The following is an 18,977-nucleotide window of genomic DNA, read 5'->3' on the forward strand; positions in this document are numbered from 1 at the left end:
GCCATGGGAAAACAGCAGCGACAAGTGCAGAGATGCATTTGCAAGCCTGAGGGATGCCAGGGACTGCCAGCACCCACCAGAAGTGAGGCGAGGAAGGAGTCTTCCCAAGAGCCTTTGCAGGGAGCCTGCCATGGTTGATTTCATGAACTTTGGGCCTCCTGAACTGGGAAGCATACATTTCTGTCATTGCAAGCCACCCAGTTTATGGTCATTTGTGACGGCAGCCCTAAGACATGAATACAGAGGGGTGAAACATCTTGCTAGCCATGGCCTCGAACACAGAAGCAATCCAGGTCTGTTCAAATCACTCCACTCCCCAGTTCTCCCAACAAAAAAACTTTTTTTCCCATCAGGAACATAGAATGTGAGGACTGAATGGAAAGGTGGCAGGTGAGACTGTTTACAGAGCACTTACTAAGTGCCATCTGTACTAGCTGTGCTGCTACATGAGTGCTACGAGGGTGTTATGTAGCCCACTGAATCTGCATGGGGCGTGAGCTTTAGCCCCATTCTACAGGTAAGGAATGTTGAGGCTCGGAGGGTGGAAGTAACTCACCAAAAGTCCCAGGGCTAGGAGTGGTGGGGCTGGGCCTTGGGTCCCTCGGACTCCAGAACCTACAACCTAACCTCTACCACATCTTCTTTTCCCTGTGTATCGAGTTCAATCCCTTTGTTTTACAAAGGAGGAAGTCAAGGCACAGCGACAGCACCAGCCACAGATGCTGTGCCCACAGTGGAGAATAAAGAGCTTAAACAAAGCATCTGCCAGCCAACCAGCTGGGGTCTAGTTGGGGGCACCCTCTATTTGTATACAGAGGGTGGCTGCTCTTCCCACTAGGGAAACATGCCCGCCGGGCAGCAGGGGCTGCAAGCTTTGTCCCTGCCCACCATTTAACAGGAGTGGCAAGTTGCCAGAAATTAATTAGCTATCTCAGTTTTGGCACAGCCTGGGGAAGGAAAGTGGTTAATTATAACAAGGCATGTCATGGAGAAGATTAAAGGCTGGAATATGGAAATAAAGGGCCCTGAGTTGAACATGAATGGGGGGCCGGGGTAGCCACGTCACGCTCAGCAGTAAACAGGGCAGATGCCTGGGCTGTTCAGCTCAAGGACCACAACATGCACGTGGAAGCCAGGGAGGAGAAGCTCTTCTCCATCGCCTTGGCTCTGCTTCTGGCTTAAGGGTGGCTGGGCCAGGGAATGGGGCCCCAAGAAAGCAGAGTTCCTCAAGTGTAGCATGTCAGCCCACGGGTCTCCGGAAATAGGACATGTCCCTCCTACTAACACCTACTGACCTTCTGCCAGTCAGACCCTAGGCTGGGGTTCCAGCTGTGAGCAAAGTCTATTCCCCGCCCGCCCACACACACATACACACACACCTGCTCCTCGGAAGAGAGAGGGAGAGATGAGCAATCGTGTGCTTGAAAAAGTATGTGTGCATCGGGGACACATTGGCCACTGTGGCAACACGGCGGGGGCCTGAGGGCATCAGAGAAGGCTTCCCGGAGGAGGGGTTGCAAAGCTGAGAAGCAAAGGGTTACTCTAGAAAGAAGAGAGGCCGGAGGTTCCCGCACATCTTCCCTCTTGTCTTGTAGTTGAGGGATTTTTATTATAGAGCCCAAGTACTCCATAGAGAGAACCTCATTAACAAAGTGTCAACTAGATACTTATGAAATAGTGACGTCTCCTTTGGGTCAGGCATGGAGCTAAGAAATAGGATAGAAGATGAACAGGACACAGATCCCACTCTCCAGGAACAACCAGTGGAAAAGGGAAATCAAACACTGGAATGAGCAATTACATTACAACTAGAAAACACTGATTCAGGAACATGACCGTGTACTTGTGTGTGGCTCCCCTTGTTCTATGCGAGGCACAGGCAAAGGCACCTGATTTACATTGTTGCATTTCCTCCTCACAACAAATGACTGTGGTAAGTGCTATCACTGTGTTTGGCACCTGAGGCTCAGGGAGGCAGAGAAACTTGCCCAAGGTCACACAGCCTGTAGGCTCTAGTACCAGGACTCATGCCCAAGTCTGTCTGATTCTGTGATGATTAATTTTATGTGTCAAGCTGGCTGGGCTCCAGTACCCAGTTATTTACTCAAACAGCAATCTCAGTGTTGCTGTGAAGGTATTTTGTGGATGTGGTTAATATCTGCCATCAGTTGGCTTTAAGGAAGTTATCCTTGGTAATGAAGCTCAACCTTAAAAGGCAAAACTGAAGCTTCCCGGGGGAGAAGAAATTCTGACTGTTGACTACAGAATCCGCTGTTGCCCGAGAGTTTCCAGCTGGCCAGCCTTGCCAGCCCCCACAACTGCATAAGTCAGTTCCCTGAAATATATCCTCATGGTTCTTTTTTTCTGGTAAGACGGTGTCTGATACAGACCTGGAAGGCCATGATCTAGGCTAACATGGATGCCAGGGAGCCACACACTGTCCTCACCAGAGAAGGGGCGAAGACACCAGCCCCTAGGAAAGTGTTGTAGAGATTGAGAGTTTCCAAGCAAGGTCCTCTGTGTCCTAATATCAGCCTTGTGATATTACCAAAGCACACGCTCATTTTTGCCCTTGTCGGATTTGATGGATTCTTGATCATTTGAGTCCTTACCATCGTCAAGTGAAAATCCCACAATTCCATGTAAAAATACCACACATAAGTTTGTCATTCTTAGTGACCACAGTATGAGGAATACGGGGATGATATAGTTTGCCTCACTGTCCCCAGGCCCCAAGGGACACTCCTTGAGGACAACAGACAAAGCCAGCCCTGTGCAGAGCACATCATGTTTATTCTCTCCTCCGACTCACACCCACTGTGGGAAGTGGATACCTATATACTCTCATTTTGTTCACAGAAGGAAACTGACCCACAGGGCAGACGAGCTTATCTAGGAATACAGAGTGGACAGAACCAGGATCCAAAGTCAGGTGTGCCAAAACACCCAGGTATCTCCCCTCTGGGCCTTTGGCCATGCTGGGCCTTACTTATCACATATCCCTCTGCCTGACACACAAAAGTTTCACCTTTATTTATTAACAATTTATTATTTTAATAACGTTACAACTTGGTCTATCCTGCTCCACGGCCTCTCCTCATCCCGGGTGCTCTAAAAAAGTCATTTTTCACAGTTGGAATCAGAGGGTGTCACGAATCCCACCCTCTTGACCATTGCTTCACAATCTCCTTGCACACACAGGCTCTGGGAGTCAGGGGAGGCTCGGTTCACGGGCTGACTGCCATTTACCAACTGTGGCCCTGGGCAAGTGAATTCACTTCTCTGAGCCTCAGTGTCCTCTTCTGTCAAATGGAGAGAAACATGCTACCAGCTTCAGAGCATCGGGAGAATTAAAGGAGAGAATCTCTCGGCACAGAGCTGGCCACCCTGTCAGCTCTCGAGAAAGGTTGGCAGGGCTATTTTTGATGTAAAGTCTTGGGGAGTCAATATGCCACATTTTGCTGGAATGACAGTGCCTACATAGGTGACAGGAGTGTCTCAGAGCTACCAGCCCCTCCAGCAGGACAGCCCTCTCTGGTCACAGGCTGGGCTTGGTGTCCCTGCCCCACCTCTCCCAGGGAGGAATGGAAAATCACCAGATGGGGGGCACTTCCTAGCACTTCAGGAACATGAGTTTTTGTTACCAAAGGAAACAGATTATCTCCATCTGTCCTGCAGGGGCATCTGGGCTGGCTGAAGAAGCCGTTTCTCTCCCTTGGCTTCATCCTGTCCCAAGTTCCAGAGTGCTAGGAAACCAGCCAGAAGGCGCCATTATCATCAACAACTTCCTGTTCCGGGCCAGGCCCTGAGCTAGGGCCATACATCCTCTCCCTTTGCCTTCACCTTCACCGTTCCCTCTGCCTAAAACACTTCCTCTCAGTGGCAGGCCTCTTCTTGGTCGTCTCCTCCTCCCCGACCTCACCACATACAACCGCAGCCCAACCACTCTCTCTCATGGTCTCCTATGGCCTTGGCCTAACATCTACTCATTTACTGTCTATCTTTCCCCCGCTAGAATGCCGGCTTCACAAGGGCAGGCACGGTATCTTGATCACTGTTACACGCCCAGCCCCCAGAACGACGCCCGATATTAGAAGGAGCTGCTGAATGTATGTTTGCCACAACCCTGCGACGTAGGTTGTTTTCTATCATCCCCATCGTACAGATGAGAAAAACAGGCTCGGCAAGGTGAGCCCAAGAGTGGAGGCCAACAAGAAGCAGAACTGGGTTCGAACCCTGACCTCTTTGCATCTGAAGGATGAGGCTGCCTCGCCAGATACTGGCTCTGCCCCAGGAATCTGGGACTTCTCTGGGCCTGTGAGACGTCAGTGCCGCCCCCACCAGCACTGGGCTGCCCTGTACAGGAACCCACTCCCCATGCTCCTGGGTACAACTATTTCTAGCTACTCTTTGGCTCTCCCTTAGCCCAGGTAATCCCAAGCGTGGAAAGAGATGCAAAGAAGGGACAAGGGGTAGGAAAGGCAAGTTCCAGTCCTGCCTTATCCACTAACTCAAGAGACAATGAACCTCTCCAAGCCTCAGTTCCCTCACTTTTCAATCACAGGGGCTGAATTTGACATACAGGTGGCAAAAGACAGGGCAATGGCTAAGAGTGTGGGCTCTGAGATCGGACGGTACTTGGAGCATGTAACAGAACTTCTCTGTGCCTCAAGTGTCCTCACCTATAAATGGGGGCACCGCATATGGGTCTGTGAGGATGAAATGGGGTAATACTTCTATCTCTCTAAGCACACTGCCTGGCACAAAATAAGCGTTTAGTCAAGAGACTCATCATTCATGATTCAAAGCTCTACACCTTGGTGAAAAGGTCACCTTGGCAGGGGAGAAGAATGAGGTCATTTCTGCCTCTCCCTGTGTTGTATTCATTGGATGGGGCTTTTTGACCTCACAGGACTTTGAAGTTTGAGTTCTTTCAATGTATCAAGACTGAGAAAGCTCCAGAAGACAAGATTCTTCCCGTATACACCCACCCTGGCCAGAGACAAAGCTGTTGATTTCTGCAGCTGCACTGAGAGCTATAAATCAATAGAACCCAACCCAGACACCCCATCCCACCCCATATCCCCCAGCTGGTAATAGGGCCGCTGCAGCCTGCATGACGGTAAATTGCTAATTTAAGCCAGGCTTTCTGCTCATGCCCACGATTATCCCTCTTCCTGTGCATGTTATGATGTTCTGGGTAGCCAATTGGATTTAGAGGTCCCAGGACTCTGAGGTTAATGAAATCATGCTTTGCCCTTTGCATAGCCTCCAGACAGGCATCATCTGCCAGGAAGGGGAAAAGGGGAATCTGAGATGACAGCATCTCTGAATCTCAGTGCTGGGGAAGGGAGCCTACAATTACGTTTATCTTTTCTCCACCCAAATCTCCAGTGCCCTGCCTCCACCCAGTGGTTTACCAGGGTCCTCTTGCATACCTTCAGAGATGGGAAGCTCCCTACATTACACAGCAGCCCACACCCATTTGGACAGCTTTTAAAGATTTATTTATTTATTTTAGGGGTGCCTGGGTGGCTCAGTCGGTTAAGCGTCTGCCTTCCACTTGGATCATGATCCCAGGGTCCTGGGATCGACCCCCTCATCGAGCTCCCTGGTTGGCGGGAAGCCTGCTTCTCCCTCTGCTTATGGGTATGCACACTCTCTCTCTCTCTCTCTGACAGATAAATAAAATCTTAAATAAATAAATATTATAAATAGATAAATAAAGAAATATTTATTTATTTATTTGAGTGAGAGAGAGAGAGAGAGACAGAGTACATGTGAGAACACAGGTCGGGGTGGGGGCAGAGAGAGGAAGAGAGAAATTTAAGCAGACTCCCTGCTGAGCACAGAGCCTGATGCAGGGGCTTGATCTCACAACCCTGAGATCATGATCTGAACTGAAACCAAGAGTCAGATGCCCAACAAACTGCACCACCTAGGAGCACCTGGAGAGCTCTGACTGTTAGAAATTTCTTTGTATAAATAATAAGAGGCATACACAAATCTAAGTGTTTGAGAATGTTCAAGATGCCATGTTTAGATCAGCATAATACCGGAAATAACATAAGTCCCCCCCAATAGAACACATTCATACAATGCAGCCATCAAAAAATCATGTTTTCAAAGGATTTTTGAGAACATGACAACACACTCATGATATAATGTCAAGTGAAAAGCAGCTTACAAAGTATAATATATAACATGATCACTATTCCAATACTGTGATCCTGTTATCATTAAGACACACACACACACACACACACACACACACACACACACACACACACACGGGCAAAAAGAGATAGAGGGAGATGGGAAGGAAATACACCCAAATGACAACGCTTTTCTCTTTGTAGTGAGATTATGGGTAATGTATGTCTCTAGTTAAACTTCTCCATATTTTCTGAAATAACTGTGTTACCTTTACAGCAAAAGAAAATTTCTAATATTGAGCTAATAAAACTTCCCTATACAATCTACCCAATAATTCCAGTTCCTCTGGGGCTCAATAAATACTGATTGATGGGGCGCCTGGGTGGCTCAGTCAGTTAAGCATCTGCCTTCAGCTCAGGTCATGATCTCAGTGCCCTGAAATTGAGCCCCATGTGGTGTCAGGCTCCCTGCTCAGCAGGGAGTCTGCTTGTCCCTCTTCCTCTGCTCCTCCCACCCCTCCCCTAGCCCCTAACTCATGTTCTCTCAAATCAGTAAATAAAATCTTTTTTAAAATTAAAAATAAAAAAATAAAAATAAATGCTAATCAAAAGAATGAGAAGCAAGCCCTTGAAACAGACATGATGGGGATGCCTGGGTGGCTCAGTAGCTAAGTATCTGCCTTTAGCTCATGTCATGATCCCAGGACCCTGGAACTGAGCTCCACATCAGGCTCCTTGCTCAGTGGGGAGCCTGCTTTTTCCCTCTGCCTGCCACTCCCCCTGCTTGTACTCTCACTCTGTCAAACAAATAAATAAAATCTGGAAAGAAGAAAGAAAGAAAGAAAGAAAGAAAGAAAGAAAGAAAGAAAGAAAGAAAGAAAGAAAGAGACAGAGGAAGGAAGGAAGGAGGAAGGGGGAGGGAGGGAGGAAGGGAGGGAGGGGATGATGGAAAATGTTTACTGAGGGACACCTAGGTAGCTCTGCCTTCAGCTCAGGTCATGATCCTGGGGTCCTAGGATCAAGTCTCACATTGGGCTCCCTGCTCGGTAAGGAGTCTCCTTCTCCTGCTATCCCTACCCCCTGCTTGTGCTCACTCTCTCTGTCAAATAGATAAATAAAATCTTTAGGGGAAAAAAAGAAAGAAAGAAAATGTTTACTGAAAACTTGCCAAATGCCTGCTTCTGTGCTGAAGTCCTTCATTCACATCATGCCTCATAAATTTCTCAAAACCACCCTGTGAAGTTCTAATGCTACTCCCATTTCACAGATGAGAAGACTGAGGCTCAGAGAGGTTGTCTGTGGCTAAGGCTTGCTCTGCCAGGAAACAGCACAGATGGGCCCGGATCCCAGGTCAGTCTGGCTCCGAGGTCCAGGCTGTCACCCACCGTCAGCCACGCAGAGACCTCAGAGATTTGCGGGCCGCAGTCTGCCCGCTCTTCCCTTCCTCTAACTGGACATCACTAGCCCTTGCTCCATGAGCCTTGTGGACAAGTGGCGGAGGGGACATGGAGTGGGTTTGGAGTCGGAAAGACCTGAGTTGGCACCTTTTGGACCGTGACAGGCAGCTGCTCCCTCTGAGCCTTCCCATCCTCATCTATCCATGAGAGCCCACAGCCCCCACTGCAGGGCCATCATGGGTATGGAGAAGCCTCTGGCCCACGGTGGTGGCTCAGGAGAGGCTTTTTGGTGCCCCTGGGGACTCTGGGCGTCCTCCAGTGTCTCTGTGAGTCACACACACTCCCCAGGAAATGAACCTGAGAACTGGGAAGCGCGGGAGGGTGGCAAGGCCAGGAAGTACTGGGGGATGCCAGCTGGGGGCTACTGCTTGCTCTCCCTGCTCAGGCAGGGGCGGGGGGGGGGGGTCATCTGGCCCAGCCTCCTGCCTTCTGGAAGGTCTAACAGCAGTCCATTGTATGTATTTATTTATTTTTAAAAAGGACATTGGTTTTTTGTTCGTTATTTGTTTTTAGAGAGGGAGGGGAAGAGCGGCAGAGGGAGCGGGAGAGAGAGAGAATCCTATTCAGTCTCCACATCCAGCAAGGAGCCCAATGCGGGGCTCCATCTCCCAACCCTGAGATCGTGACCTGAGCCAAAATCAAGAGTCGGACACTTAACTGACTGAGCCCCCAGGTGCCCCAGCACTCCATTTTAGAAAGGGGAAACTGAGGCCAGGGTTTCAGTGACCCCGACAAGGTGGCACAGCTCTCTTCCATCACCCTAAGCCAGGCCTCGGATTTCCCCTCATTGAGGTCCTCCCCTTCTGTCCCACCCCAGGCCCACCCACACCCCATTCATCCTTTTGAACACCATTCCACACAGATCTCTCCAAAGTCCTCTTCCCCACGGTCTGTGGCTCAAAGCTCCCTCATTTCCCAGAACGGTCACCTTACCATGGGACCCAAGAGCCCATCCGGCCTCAGCTCCCACGGTCTGGACCAGCAACTCCTGCCTCAGTACAGCCGCAGGCCCCTGACACGAACATGACCATGCTGGCCTGACTCTTGGCCGCTCCTCTGCCCCCGGCCCCCTCGCCACCAGAATGGGCACACCAAAGCTCAGCGCTCGGCTGGTGCACCTGACAACCACACCATGCTGAAGGGGTACCTGCTTGGTGTCAGGTTTTTGTCCCTGCAGTCTTCCCACTTGAGAGCCACCCTGGCCGCTGGCATTCACTCAGCTCCGCCCCAGGGTGAAATTCCCTGCCCTCTGCCACGCTGGGAGATCCTGGGAACCTCTCTTTGCTCATGCTGTTCCCTTTGCCAGGAATGTTCCACCCCTCTCCAAGCAGTCAACTGCTCCTGCCCCTTCACAACGCAGCACAGGCAACACCTCCTCTGGCTGGGCCAGGGGGCCTGCCCTGAACCCCTGCAGCTCCAGGACGCCAGATACCCGGTGGTGTGAGAAGCCAGAGGCCGTGCCTAAGCTCCAGCTGCAGGTCTGGGCCCTGGGAGCTGAGGCCGGACAGGCCTGGCAGGGCTCAGCATCAGCAAATGCATGTTGGATAAGCAGATATGCAGACAATTCGGGAAGCAGGCAAGGGCCAAAGACAGAAAATGTAAACAAGGAGGCCCAGGAGCGCCGCACTGCCTCCCGGCACAGAAGCAGGGTGCTGATTCATCATGGCACCTGGCACACCTGAGGGCCTACTAGGTGCTGGGTGCTGCGGTGCAGACTTTACACACATGAGTTCCTCTAACCCTCCCCCAAATCTACCCTGATCACCCCGATGTGACAGAGGCAGACATGAGGCTCAGGGAGGGCAAGCTATTCGCCCCAGTGCCCGCCGCTGGGATGTGGTCGAGCTGAGGTTAAGACCTGGCATCTCTCTATCTCCCCAGGCCTGGGGACCCTGGGGTCCATGGATTCCAACCCAGGTAAGAGAGGGGAGGAAGACAAGAAGCCAAGGGGCTCAGTCTGGGCCTCCAAAGAAAAATGGTGGGGACCCGGAGCTCCCAATCCTGCAAAGTTAACCCCTGAGCACCTGTCCCAGCAACCCCTGGCACCCCAGTAGTAGAGGGAGAGGACAGCCAGAGCTCCTCATTCATCTGCCATGACCCCAGCCCAGACCAGGCTGCCCGGCCCAGCCTCCCCTCCCCGCCTGTGAGGGAGGCGCTTGCGATGAGAGGGAAAACGTGCTGTTTGACCAATGTCGTCCTGTCACACGTGTCTGAGGCAGGTACTCTGATCCACACTTTATAAATGAAGAAACCGAGGTGCAGGGTGGCAGTCCAGCTCACTAAAGACCTTGGGAGGTAGCAGAGCCCACACCTAATCTGAGGAGAAGTCAGAAGAGAGAGGGGCCAAGGGAGAGCCTGAGGGGCAGAGAAGCACAGGGCCTGAAACTGTCAGAAGAGGCAGGCTGAGGCCGGTTACACGCAGGGAGCAGGTGGGGGAGGGAAGGAGGGTCGGAGACACAGCAGGGTATGAGCCTGCTGAAACCAGGAAAGGGAGAGGTGTGGGCAGGGAGACAGGGCAGGCTACGGAACAGACAGGAGGCCATACAGAAAAGCATCGACTCTGTTCTCCTGCCTGGATTCTGGGGCAGGCAAACCAGGAAGTCCTGGGCCGTGCAGAGGGAAGACATACGGGATCACCTGTCAGAGATGGAGGTCTGCTAAGCCCTCCACACTCTGCCCTACCCAGTAGAACACCAATGAGAACTCTGAGATGCCAGCCCTGCTCAGGGCACTGACACCCAGAAGGAGGGCTTGTTAGGCATCTGCTCTGAGGACCCACAGGGTCACCACTGTGGTGAACGCACCGCTGGCTGAACTCACACTGTGGGACTAAGTGGTGACGCTCTGCCTGGGGACCAGATGTCCCCCAAATCCTGCTCATACTTCACAGAAGCCTTGGGGACCAGAGGCTGTTCGCTAAAAGCACAATTCCCAGAGGCCCCTCTCATGCATCCAGAAGGATGAGCGGGCTTCTCAAGTGGGTCCACGAAGTAGGTAGAGGGCTGGAGTATGGGGGAGGCAGGAATGAAGGGTGCCTCACAATGGGGGATTCTGAGGTTCTTTTTTCTCAGCCCCTCATCTGTGTTAGGCTTCTCGTCAGAGGCTCTTCCCTCAGCTTCTTACTGAGCTACCCACTCCTCATCCTGCAGCTCCTCAGAGGTCTTCTCGGAGCTCCCTGACCAAGTGAGACCCCCACACACACACACTGTGGGCTCCCCAAGTATCCACCTACTCTTCCATTTCCCTCAGCACAAATACAAGTTTGTTGGATGACTAGCTGATGATTGTCATTTCTCCCACCATGAGGGCGGAGACAGTGTATTTTTTTCCTCATCACTGCACCTCAGCATCTAGCCCAGTGTATCCATAGAATTTTCTTGAATGAGTTCATGCTTTTCATTCCTTCACAGAGTGCCAATCCCTTTTCTCAGAGGAGGTAAATGGCTCAGCTGCAACCCTTCCGATCCTCACCGCAGCCTGGGACACGTTGTTGCTCTTCCCACTTTACAAGGGAAGAAATGAGTTTCATAGAGGTGAAGTCACTAACCCAAACACACAGCAAGTAAGTGGCTTTGAATTCAGGATCGGAACCTAGATAAGTCTGGCTCCAGAGCCTGACCTCTGCCACCACACACTACCCTGCTTTCCCACCCCAAGGGTTTCTCTGGATCTTCCCTTGGAATCCTGCCCCTGCCCCCCAACTGCCCAAGCTCAGGACTGACAAGCAGAATTCATTCTTTCAACCATACATTCGTTCAACCAGTCAAGTGACTCACTTACCAAGCTTGGCATGGGGCTGTGCCAAGCCCTGCATGGGGTGCCAGGAAACCAGACAGATCAGGGGCTTCCCTCCATCCTGGGCTGCCCTCCTTCCACTGCTCTTGGGACTTTGCCAGCAAAAACAGAGCACCAGGCAGCAGCCCTACCCTTAGCCTCACTGTCAGGGGACAAGAGTTAAGTGCCAGCCCCATCATTAGTCCTCCCCCCAGGACAGCAGCCTAAAATACTTAGGCCAAATAATGTGTAGCTTCACAATCCTTTTGTCTCCATTGTTCTCAGATGACCTGAGACACAAGGAAGCACAGAATTCTGCTCCCTCCTTCCATGCAATTCTTTGACTCTCCCCTACCCCAGGCAGCTCTTGAAAAAGTTCTAGACTTGAAGTCCTAAAAACAGGGTTTTAGCTCCAGGTTTGGAGCTAGCTGTGGGACCTCTGGAAAACAAGTCATCCTGCCTCTCTCTGAACCACAGATTCCATAGCTGCAAAATGGAGGTGATCATATTGAGGATGCTAATGCTTATCCCACCGGTTTATAGGTGAGGATTAAATCATTCAGACCCAGAGAGACAGTTATCACGTACATGATTGGCTCGGGAAACGTCTTAGCAACATGGGGACCTATGGGGGCTAGCTCTGCTGCTTGCAAGATGCATTTAACAATGGAATTTGGGGAAGGTTGGCTGGAAGCAGCCCTAGCAAACTGAGCCCAGAGCATTCCCCAAGTGGACTGTCAGAAGTGAGGGGCCTTTCCCTGGCTCACTGGGAGTGGGGGAGCTGTGCTCATCAGCCCAAAAGCCAGAGTCCCAGGAGAAGAGCTGGGAACGGGACAGAACACACTGACACAGCTCTCCCCATTCTTCAGCACCTAGAGCTCCCCAGAGAGGGTACATGCGCAAAACCTGGAACTCGGACTCTTAGCTATCCTCAGGCCCACCTTAGGACAAGTGCCTCTTTCACCCTCCCTTCTTTAAAAGGCACTAGATTCTAAGGGATCTGGAAAATTCCTTCTCGTCATAACACAGACACCTTCCATTTACTGGGTCCAGGCACCAGGCCAGCTGCATTTTATATGTTTATTCCCTGACACTTCACAAAAACCCTGTTGAAGAAGGTTCGATTGTTACCCCATTCTATAGATGAACAAACTGAGTCTCAAAAGAGTAAGTTATGCACCCAAGTCACTGGAATTCATACTCAGGTTGGCCCCACTCTAAAGCCTGTACTACCTCCAAAGACAAAGTAGGGAGAATCAGTGACAAAACACACTGCAAAGATTCATCCTGCCTGTGCTTAGGGGAATCTTCCCACCATAGCTGGTAATGAGCCACTGAAAGCACAGGAAATCCTATGTCCTCCACTCATCCTAAAGGGGCAACGGTGCCAATGCTCCCTCAATACCCACACACTCACCCAGGGCTTCAGGGCACAACACTCTCTCCTGCAGAGACCCCAGACTCTGGAGTTCAGACTCCCACCTGAGGAGACTGGGTCTCTATTCTTCAGACAGGGAAACAGACAGATGAGGCAGATGGTGGGACAGGGGCCTGGGGTGCCCACTGTGATGGGCATCAGTGACTGAGCTGAGACCACAGTTTCATATCTAAGTCCAACCTTGGAGTCCACCGTCTGCCCTCCACCCTGCTGGGTGGCACCACAGCCCAGAGAGGGGTTTAGGGCTCTGCCCTCAGTCAACCTGCAAGGATGACCCATTTCCAAGTGTCAGTAAACACAAGGGCATCTTTGTTGTTATAAGGCTAGGAGTTTCCTTTTGATCTTTTTTGCCCATGTCTGAGCTGGCAGAACTGGGTCAGGAGGCTGCTTCCGGGCAAGCCGATGATGTTTTAGATTGTCTGAGAAAGTCCCGGCACTCTACTTCGATATCGGAGAAGAGAATTTCGCTTCCTGAGGTGAAAAGCACAAACCCCACTCCCGTCCAGACAAACCAGTGCTGCCTCCAGCAGAAAGAAAAACCTGTCAGGGAAGAGGAGAGAGTGAGATGGGGCATCTGTGAGTGGGTAAGACTTGGCTGAATCATACCCAGGGCTCCAGGCCAGATGGCCACTGAGGACAGAAGCAGGGGAGGGACTGGCTGGCCCATAGCCCTTGCCCACCGTATGCAGGAGCGACGGGCTCCTCCTGGGCGAATGCGCACACAGGTGCACAAACAGAAGGTTCCAAAGCCACTCCGGTGCTCTCCTCCCCCACGGGTTTCAGGGACTTGACAAAAAACAACACGGTCACATAGTCACAGTCTCATACAGAGAGAATCCCCAACTGACGGCGTGGGATAAGCACACACCAACATAGGAACCCTAAGAGCCATAAGAATCCAAATGGGACTTGGTCAATGTGTCCACAGAGGCGCACGGATGCGCCAGCCTTCTCCCATCCCCACACCTGCACAGACAGCTGGCTCCCCTGAGACCCCCTCCCAGGAGGCTTGTAGAGGTCCAAACCCTCAATTCCTGTGTACTGTCCCCAACACAGAATCACCCACTGTGAGAAACTGTCACCAAACTATCCCACATAGCCTCCCGCAAAAGCAAGGGAATGTGAACGAACGATCAAATGTTATTTAGTCACACACACACACACACACACACACACACACACACACACACTCAGTCTCTCTCTCTCTCTCTCTCTATTTCTCCAGCGTCCTTCTCTCAATGGAAGTGGTCTCCTCGCTGGGCCCCGGGCTCCCCCTGCAGGAAGTGTGGAGGGGCGGGGAGCCCCGGGTCCGAGGTCAGGAGCCCCGGTACGCGGTCCCCACTCTCACCAGGGGTGGGGAGTCTGGGGGTTAGCAGGCCGCAGCAGACTCACCGTACGATACCGAACATGACCAGCACGTTGCCCAGCAGCCCCACAGCGCACACGGCCGAGTAGAGCGCGGTGATGGCGATGGCCAGAGCGAGGGACGAGGCGCTCCGGGTGGCCGGCGGCCCCGACGCATTGGCGCTGGGGAAGGCGCTGGGGAAGGCGTCCGAAGCGTTGGCGAGGAGCAGGGGCTGCAGCACGGCGTCGGCGGAGGGGGCCGGCTCCATGGCTGCCCGGCAGCGGGTGCTGCGTCCCTCCCCGCCGTGCGCCCTGGGCGCAGAGAACCGGTGCGAGCAACGCGCGAGGACTAGGGCCGCGCGGCCCCGACGCCACGGACTGCAGTGCCCCGGTCGGCCCCGAGTCCCCTCTGCGCGCCTGGCCGCCGGCCCCCCCGGCACCCGGCTGCTCTCCTCGCCCCGAGCGCTCTGAGCCCGAGCCGCTGCGGGATCCTTGGACGCGCCCGCCGCGCGCACCACGTGGCCCGGAGGCGGCCGCCAGTCTGCGCCCGCGACCGGGGGCGGACGCTGCACCACCGGCTTGGAGCTGGGCCGGAGAAGCTTCCCACTCCTCCCTAGGTATGCTCCGCGGGCTCGGGTGCACCCCGACCCCCGCTGGGGGTCACCTCCTCACCCCTTGCCGCTTTGGAGTCTTAAGGACCTGGATATGAATCCCAGGTCTCGCTCCTACTCTAACGAACGGAGAGTGACCTTGAGCAAGTCAATTAATCTCTCTCAAGCTCATTTTCCTCCACTGTAAAATGCGGATCATCGCACCACCACACTCAAAAGGTTGTGGAGATTAAGATGACCCTAATAAAAAACTCAGCTCGGCGCCAGGCACACAGGAGGTACTCTGTAAATGATTTTCCTGCACCCTATTCATTTGCTCAACAGATATTTTGGGATGTTGAATATAAGAGCTGGGTACTATTGGGGATCCATTCATTAGCACACAAACCGAGATAGGGAGCCTACCTCCTGGGGTTTACAGCTAGTCCTGAGATCACACTACAGAAGACAAAAGGAAGGCAAGGCAAGGCATTCCTGCGGGGGGGGGGGGGGGGGGTAACAAAACTCAGAGGTCAGCATGTGAAGTCTGGAGAGGAACTAAGTTTGTGAAGAAATAAGTAAAGGGCATTCTAGACAACGGAACCACATGTGCAAAGACCCTGTGGTCAGAAGAACAAAAAGGAGACCTAAGAATCACTCCAGCTGCTATAGGAGCACAGGGAAAAGGGGGGCACCTCCCACACCCCTGCCCTAACCTGACCAGCGGAGGCCCAGAACCATCCTCCTTTTTGGGTTCCTATCCTTCCCAGAACATTCTCTCTACTAACCATTACTGTGTTCCAGGCACTCTCTCTACCAACCATTACTCTGTTCCAGGCACCGTGATAAGCACTTTACTCATACATCAACACTTTGGAGTAGATTCTATTATTAGTGTCCCCATTTAACAGATGAGAAGTCTAGGTTAGGTACTATTTTATCCCCTATGATAATTATTTCTATCTGAGCTTGTTTCCTCCTTGGGAAGACTAGACCTGATCTATCCCTACACCCAGTAGAGGTCTAGGGTCACAATGGGTACTCAGGAAATACTGGTTAAATGAATAAAAGTCCCAAGGGGGAATGGAATGAGACAACACTGGGGTTCCCAAGCTCCAGACTCTTGGGAGATGCTCTTTGAGTGTTTGGGCAAGGGTCCTTCCCTTCACTCAGACCACTCTCCAGCTTGAGTCATCCACCTATGTGCAAGGCTCTTACCCTTTCCCAAAAAGAATAAAGCCAGAATTCCCAAGTTCACCCTCTTCTTCATTCTCTAGGCCTCTCCCAGCTGCTGTCTGAGCCCCTCCAACAGCTACAGCAGACTCTGACCCCAAGGCTTTCCCACTCAACCACCTAAGGACTCTTCAGATTGGCCATTTTTTTAAGGTTACTTTATTCTTTTTTTAAGTAAGCTCTACATCAACATGGGGCTTGAACTCATGACCCCAAGATCAAGAGTCGCATGCTCCACCAACTGAGCCATCCAGGTGCCCCAAGATAGACAATTTTGTTCGGTTGTCACAAGGGCTGCCAAAACAGTCCCTTGTCCCAAAGGGCCGGGTACTCTGGTGCCAAGGGGGAGAAATTGGGACAAAGAGGGCTACTTTTTTAGAGTTGTATCCTCCTCCCTACAAGCCAAGTTTTTTCCTACCTCAGGACTTTTGCACACTCTATTTCTTCTACTCAGAAGGCTCAGCCAATTCTCCAGGCTAAATGCTATCCATCCTTTAAGTTTCAGCTTAAATATTACTTCCTCCACAAAACCTTCACTGACTGCCCCCCCAACTAGAGTAGGTGCTCTTGATATTTTGTTATCATGGCATCATGTACCTCTTCTTTACAGAATTTCCACATATTTAATCAACTTTACAACAGGTCTTGTGCATCTCTGTACCCTCACCTTAGTACAGTTCCTAGTGTTTGATGAGTAACTGAATAAGAAGTTCAAGTCCAACTTTGGTGAGCAGCCATTTTGATGAGGAAGACAGATATTGCTTAACAAAGGACTTAGGAGTCCTTTTAAGCAACTACCACCCTTTGTATAAATTCTGCAACTACATCTTACTTGGAACTGAAATGCTAGTTGCCAGCTCCACCCCTCTCCCCTTGGCTTTGGGCTATCACCAAGCAAGCCTACCCAACTCCTTGCCATTGCCCTCAGGGCCCTCCCAAGTCTGGTCCCAATCAGGGCGTCCAGCTTCCCTCTTCTAACTCCATCCCCATACCCACCCTAATCGTGTGCTCCAGCCATACTGGGCTGAAGGGAGTTTTTAAAAACTGCATCCCACGTTTTTTTAATTCCTCCCCAGAATAGAAATGATATGGTGCAAAGCCACAGCTATGGTGGAAGCAAAAGACAAAAAAAGAGTCCCTTTGGGGCGCTTGGGTGGCACGGTTGGTTGAGTATCCAAACTCTTGGTTTTGGCTCAGGTCATGATCTCAGGGTCCTGAGACTGAGCCCCTTGTCAGGCTCTGCACTCAGTGAGACATCTGCTTGGGATTCTCTCTCTCTCTCTCTCCCTCTGCCCCTCCCCTGCTCCCTTTCATGCTCCCTCTCTCTCAAACAAATCAATCTTCAAAAAAAAAAGAGTCCCCTTAACCTTTCTGAGCCTTAGTTTTCTCATCTATAAAGCAGAGGTACAGGACTGGGGTGAGGGTTTGGTAAAGCAGCAGGTGCTCTGCCAACCAAGAAAGGCTACGTGAGTATGAGTTACCACATGGGGATGAGTAAGACCGTGGCTCTCCTAAAGCAACTCACAATCAAGAAGCTGGTAAAGATATGTAAATGACCAAGTGCATGAGCCACATGCTTTCCCAGGAAAACACACATGCTGCTATGGTCTGCCCCTTTTAAGAGTTTGCCTGCGGGGCACCTGGGTGGCTCAGTGGGTTAAGCCGCTGCCTTCGGCTCAGGTCATGATCTCAGGGTCCTGGGATCGAGTCCCGCATCGGGCTCTCTGCTCAGCAAGAAGCCTGCTTCCCTCTCTCTCTCTGCCTGCCTCTCTGTCTACTTGTGATCTCTGTCAAATAAATAAATAAAATCTTTAAAAAAAAAAAAAAAAGAGTTTGCCTGCTAGCTCTTCTTTCTCCTGGGAGAACACAAGTCAGCAGTCTGCAACCCAGGAGAAGGTTCTCACCAGAACCCAACCATGCCGACACCGTCATCTTTGACTTCCCAGCCTCTGGAACTATGAGATAGAAATTCCTGTTGCTCATAAGCCCCTGTGTCTAGGGTGCTTTGTCAGAGCCCCCCAAACTGATTAAGACGCATGCCAGGTGCCCATGAATTGCCCCCGCTGAGGACATTGAAAGAACGTATGGAAACTTGAAAGTCATCTAACGGGCTGTCCCCAGTGGCGTCCCAAAGTGAGTAGTTTAAAGAAATCAACTCTGACTTAAATGTGAGCATTCTAGTCTATCTTTAACAAGCGGTCTCATTTCCGTGGCCACACTCATAAATAATCCTGTTGGCTACCATTTGTAGAGAGCTTGCTATGTGCCAGGCCCTGGGCCAAGTGCTTTGAGGAGTATCTTATTTAATCTTCAACAGCCCTCAGGCATGAGTTTCTACCCTTAGTATTCCATTTTCCAGAGACTAGGTTAGCTGCCCCAGCCCAAGCTGGGATGCCAAGCCAGGTCTGTGTGACTCCAAAAGCCAGTCCCCTGACTACCACCCTCGCTGCCTCTCAGAGCGAAAACTAGACAGTCACCACTCCCCCCACCAACAAACACAAGAACCCATCACTCCTGTCTCCGCTCAGCAGAACTTCCCCACTGCAGGGTGATGAGTCACTGGGAGCTCAGGAGATTCTTGAATCTGACCCTGCTCTTGAAGCAGAGTAGACACAGCCCTCCAGCCTGGGTCACCAAAGGGTTCGGCTCTGCTTCAGGCTTGTTCCCATCCTTGACTTCAAGGGAAAAACAAAAAAACAAAAAACAAAACTGGATGGGAAATCCAAGGCCAGTCTAGGGTATTAGCAGGCGTCAGCAGTGGAGAAACAGAAATCACTGAAGGAGTCAGAGCAGGAAGGAACTCCCTGGGGAAGCTATTAACAATTTAGTATGTGGGAATGTGGCTCCCACCTGCCAAAGAGACAGATCTGCCTGATGGAAAATACTGTGAGTGAGCGAGCGAGCGAGCGAGCAGGCGGGCAGCTCCCCTGGGCTGCCTCTCAGTCTAGCTTCATCTGCAAGCCCCAGGAGGGCGATGACCTTAACC

The 18,977-nt window shown here is 51.7% G+C and overlaps 1 protein-coding gene across 1 annotated transcript in view; it reads right to left on the reverse strand.

The window, feature by feature from the left end:
* Positions 1-14,642, reverse strand: part of OPRD1 (opioid receptor delta 1) — a 39,469-nt gene extending 24,827 nt beyond the window's left edge. The window contains exon 1 of the mRNA XM_047728104.1: positions 14,217-14,642. Within this exon, the coding sequence (XP_047584060.1) occupies positions 14,217-14,437 (221 nt within the window). The 5' untranslated portion in view covers positions 14,438-14,642. The remainder of the gene's footprint in view (positions 1-14,216) is intronic.
* Positions 14,643-18,977: the final 4,335 nt, after the last annotated feature.

This window comes from Lutra lutra, chromosome 4 (assembly GCF_902655055.1).
Source record: "Lutra lutra chromosome 4, mLutLut1.2, whole genome shotgun sequence".
NCBI classification, from domain to species: domain Eukaryota; kingdom Metazoa; phylum Chordata; class Mammalia; order Carnivora; family Mustelidae; genus Lutra; species Lutra lutra.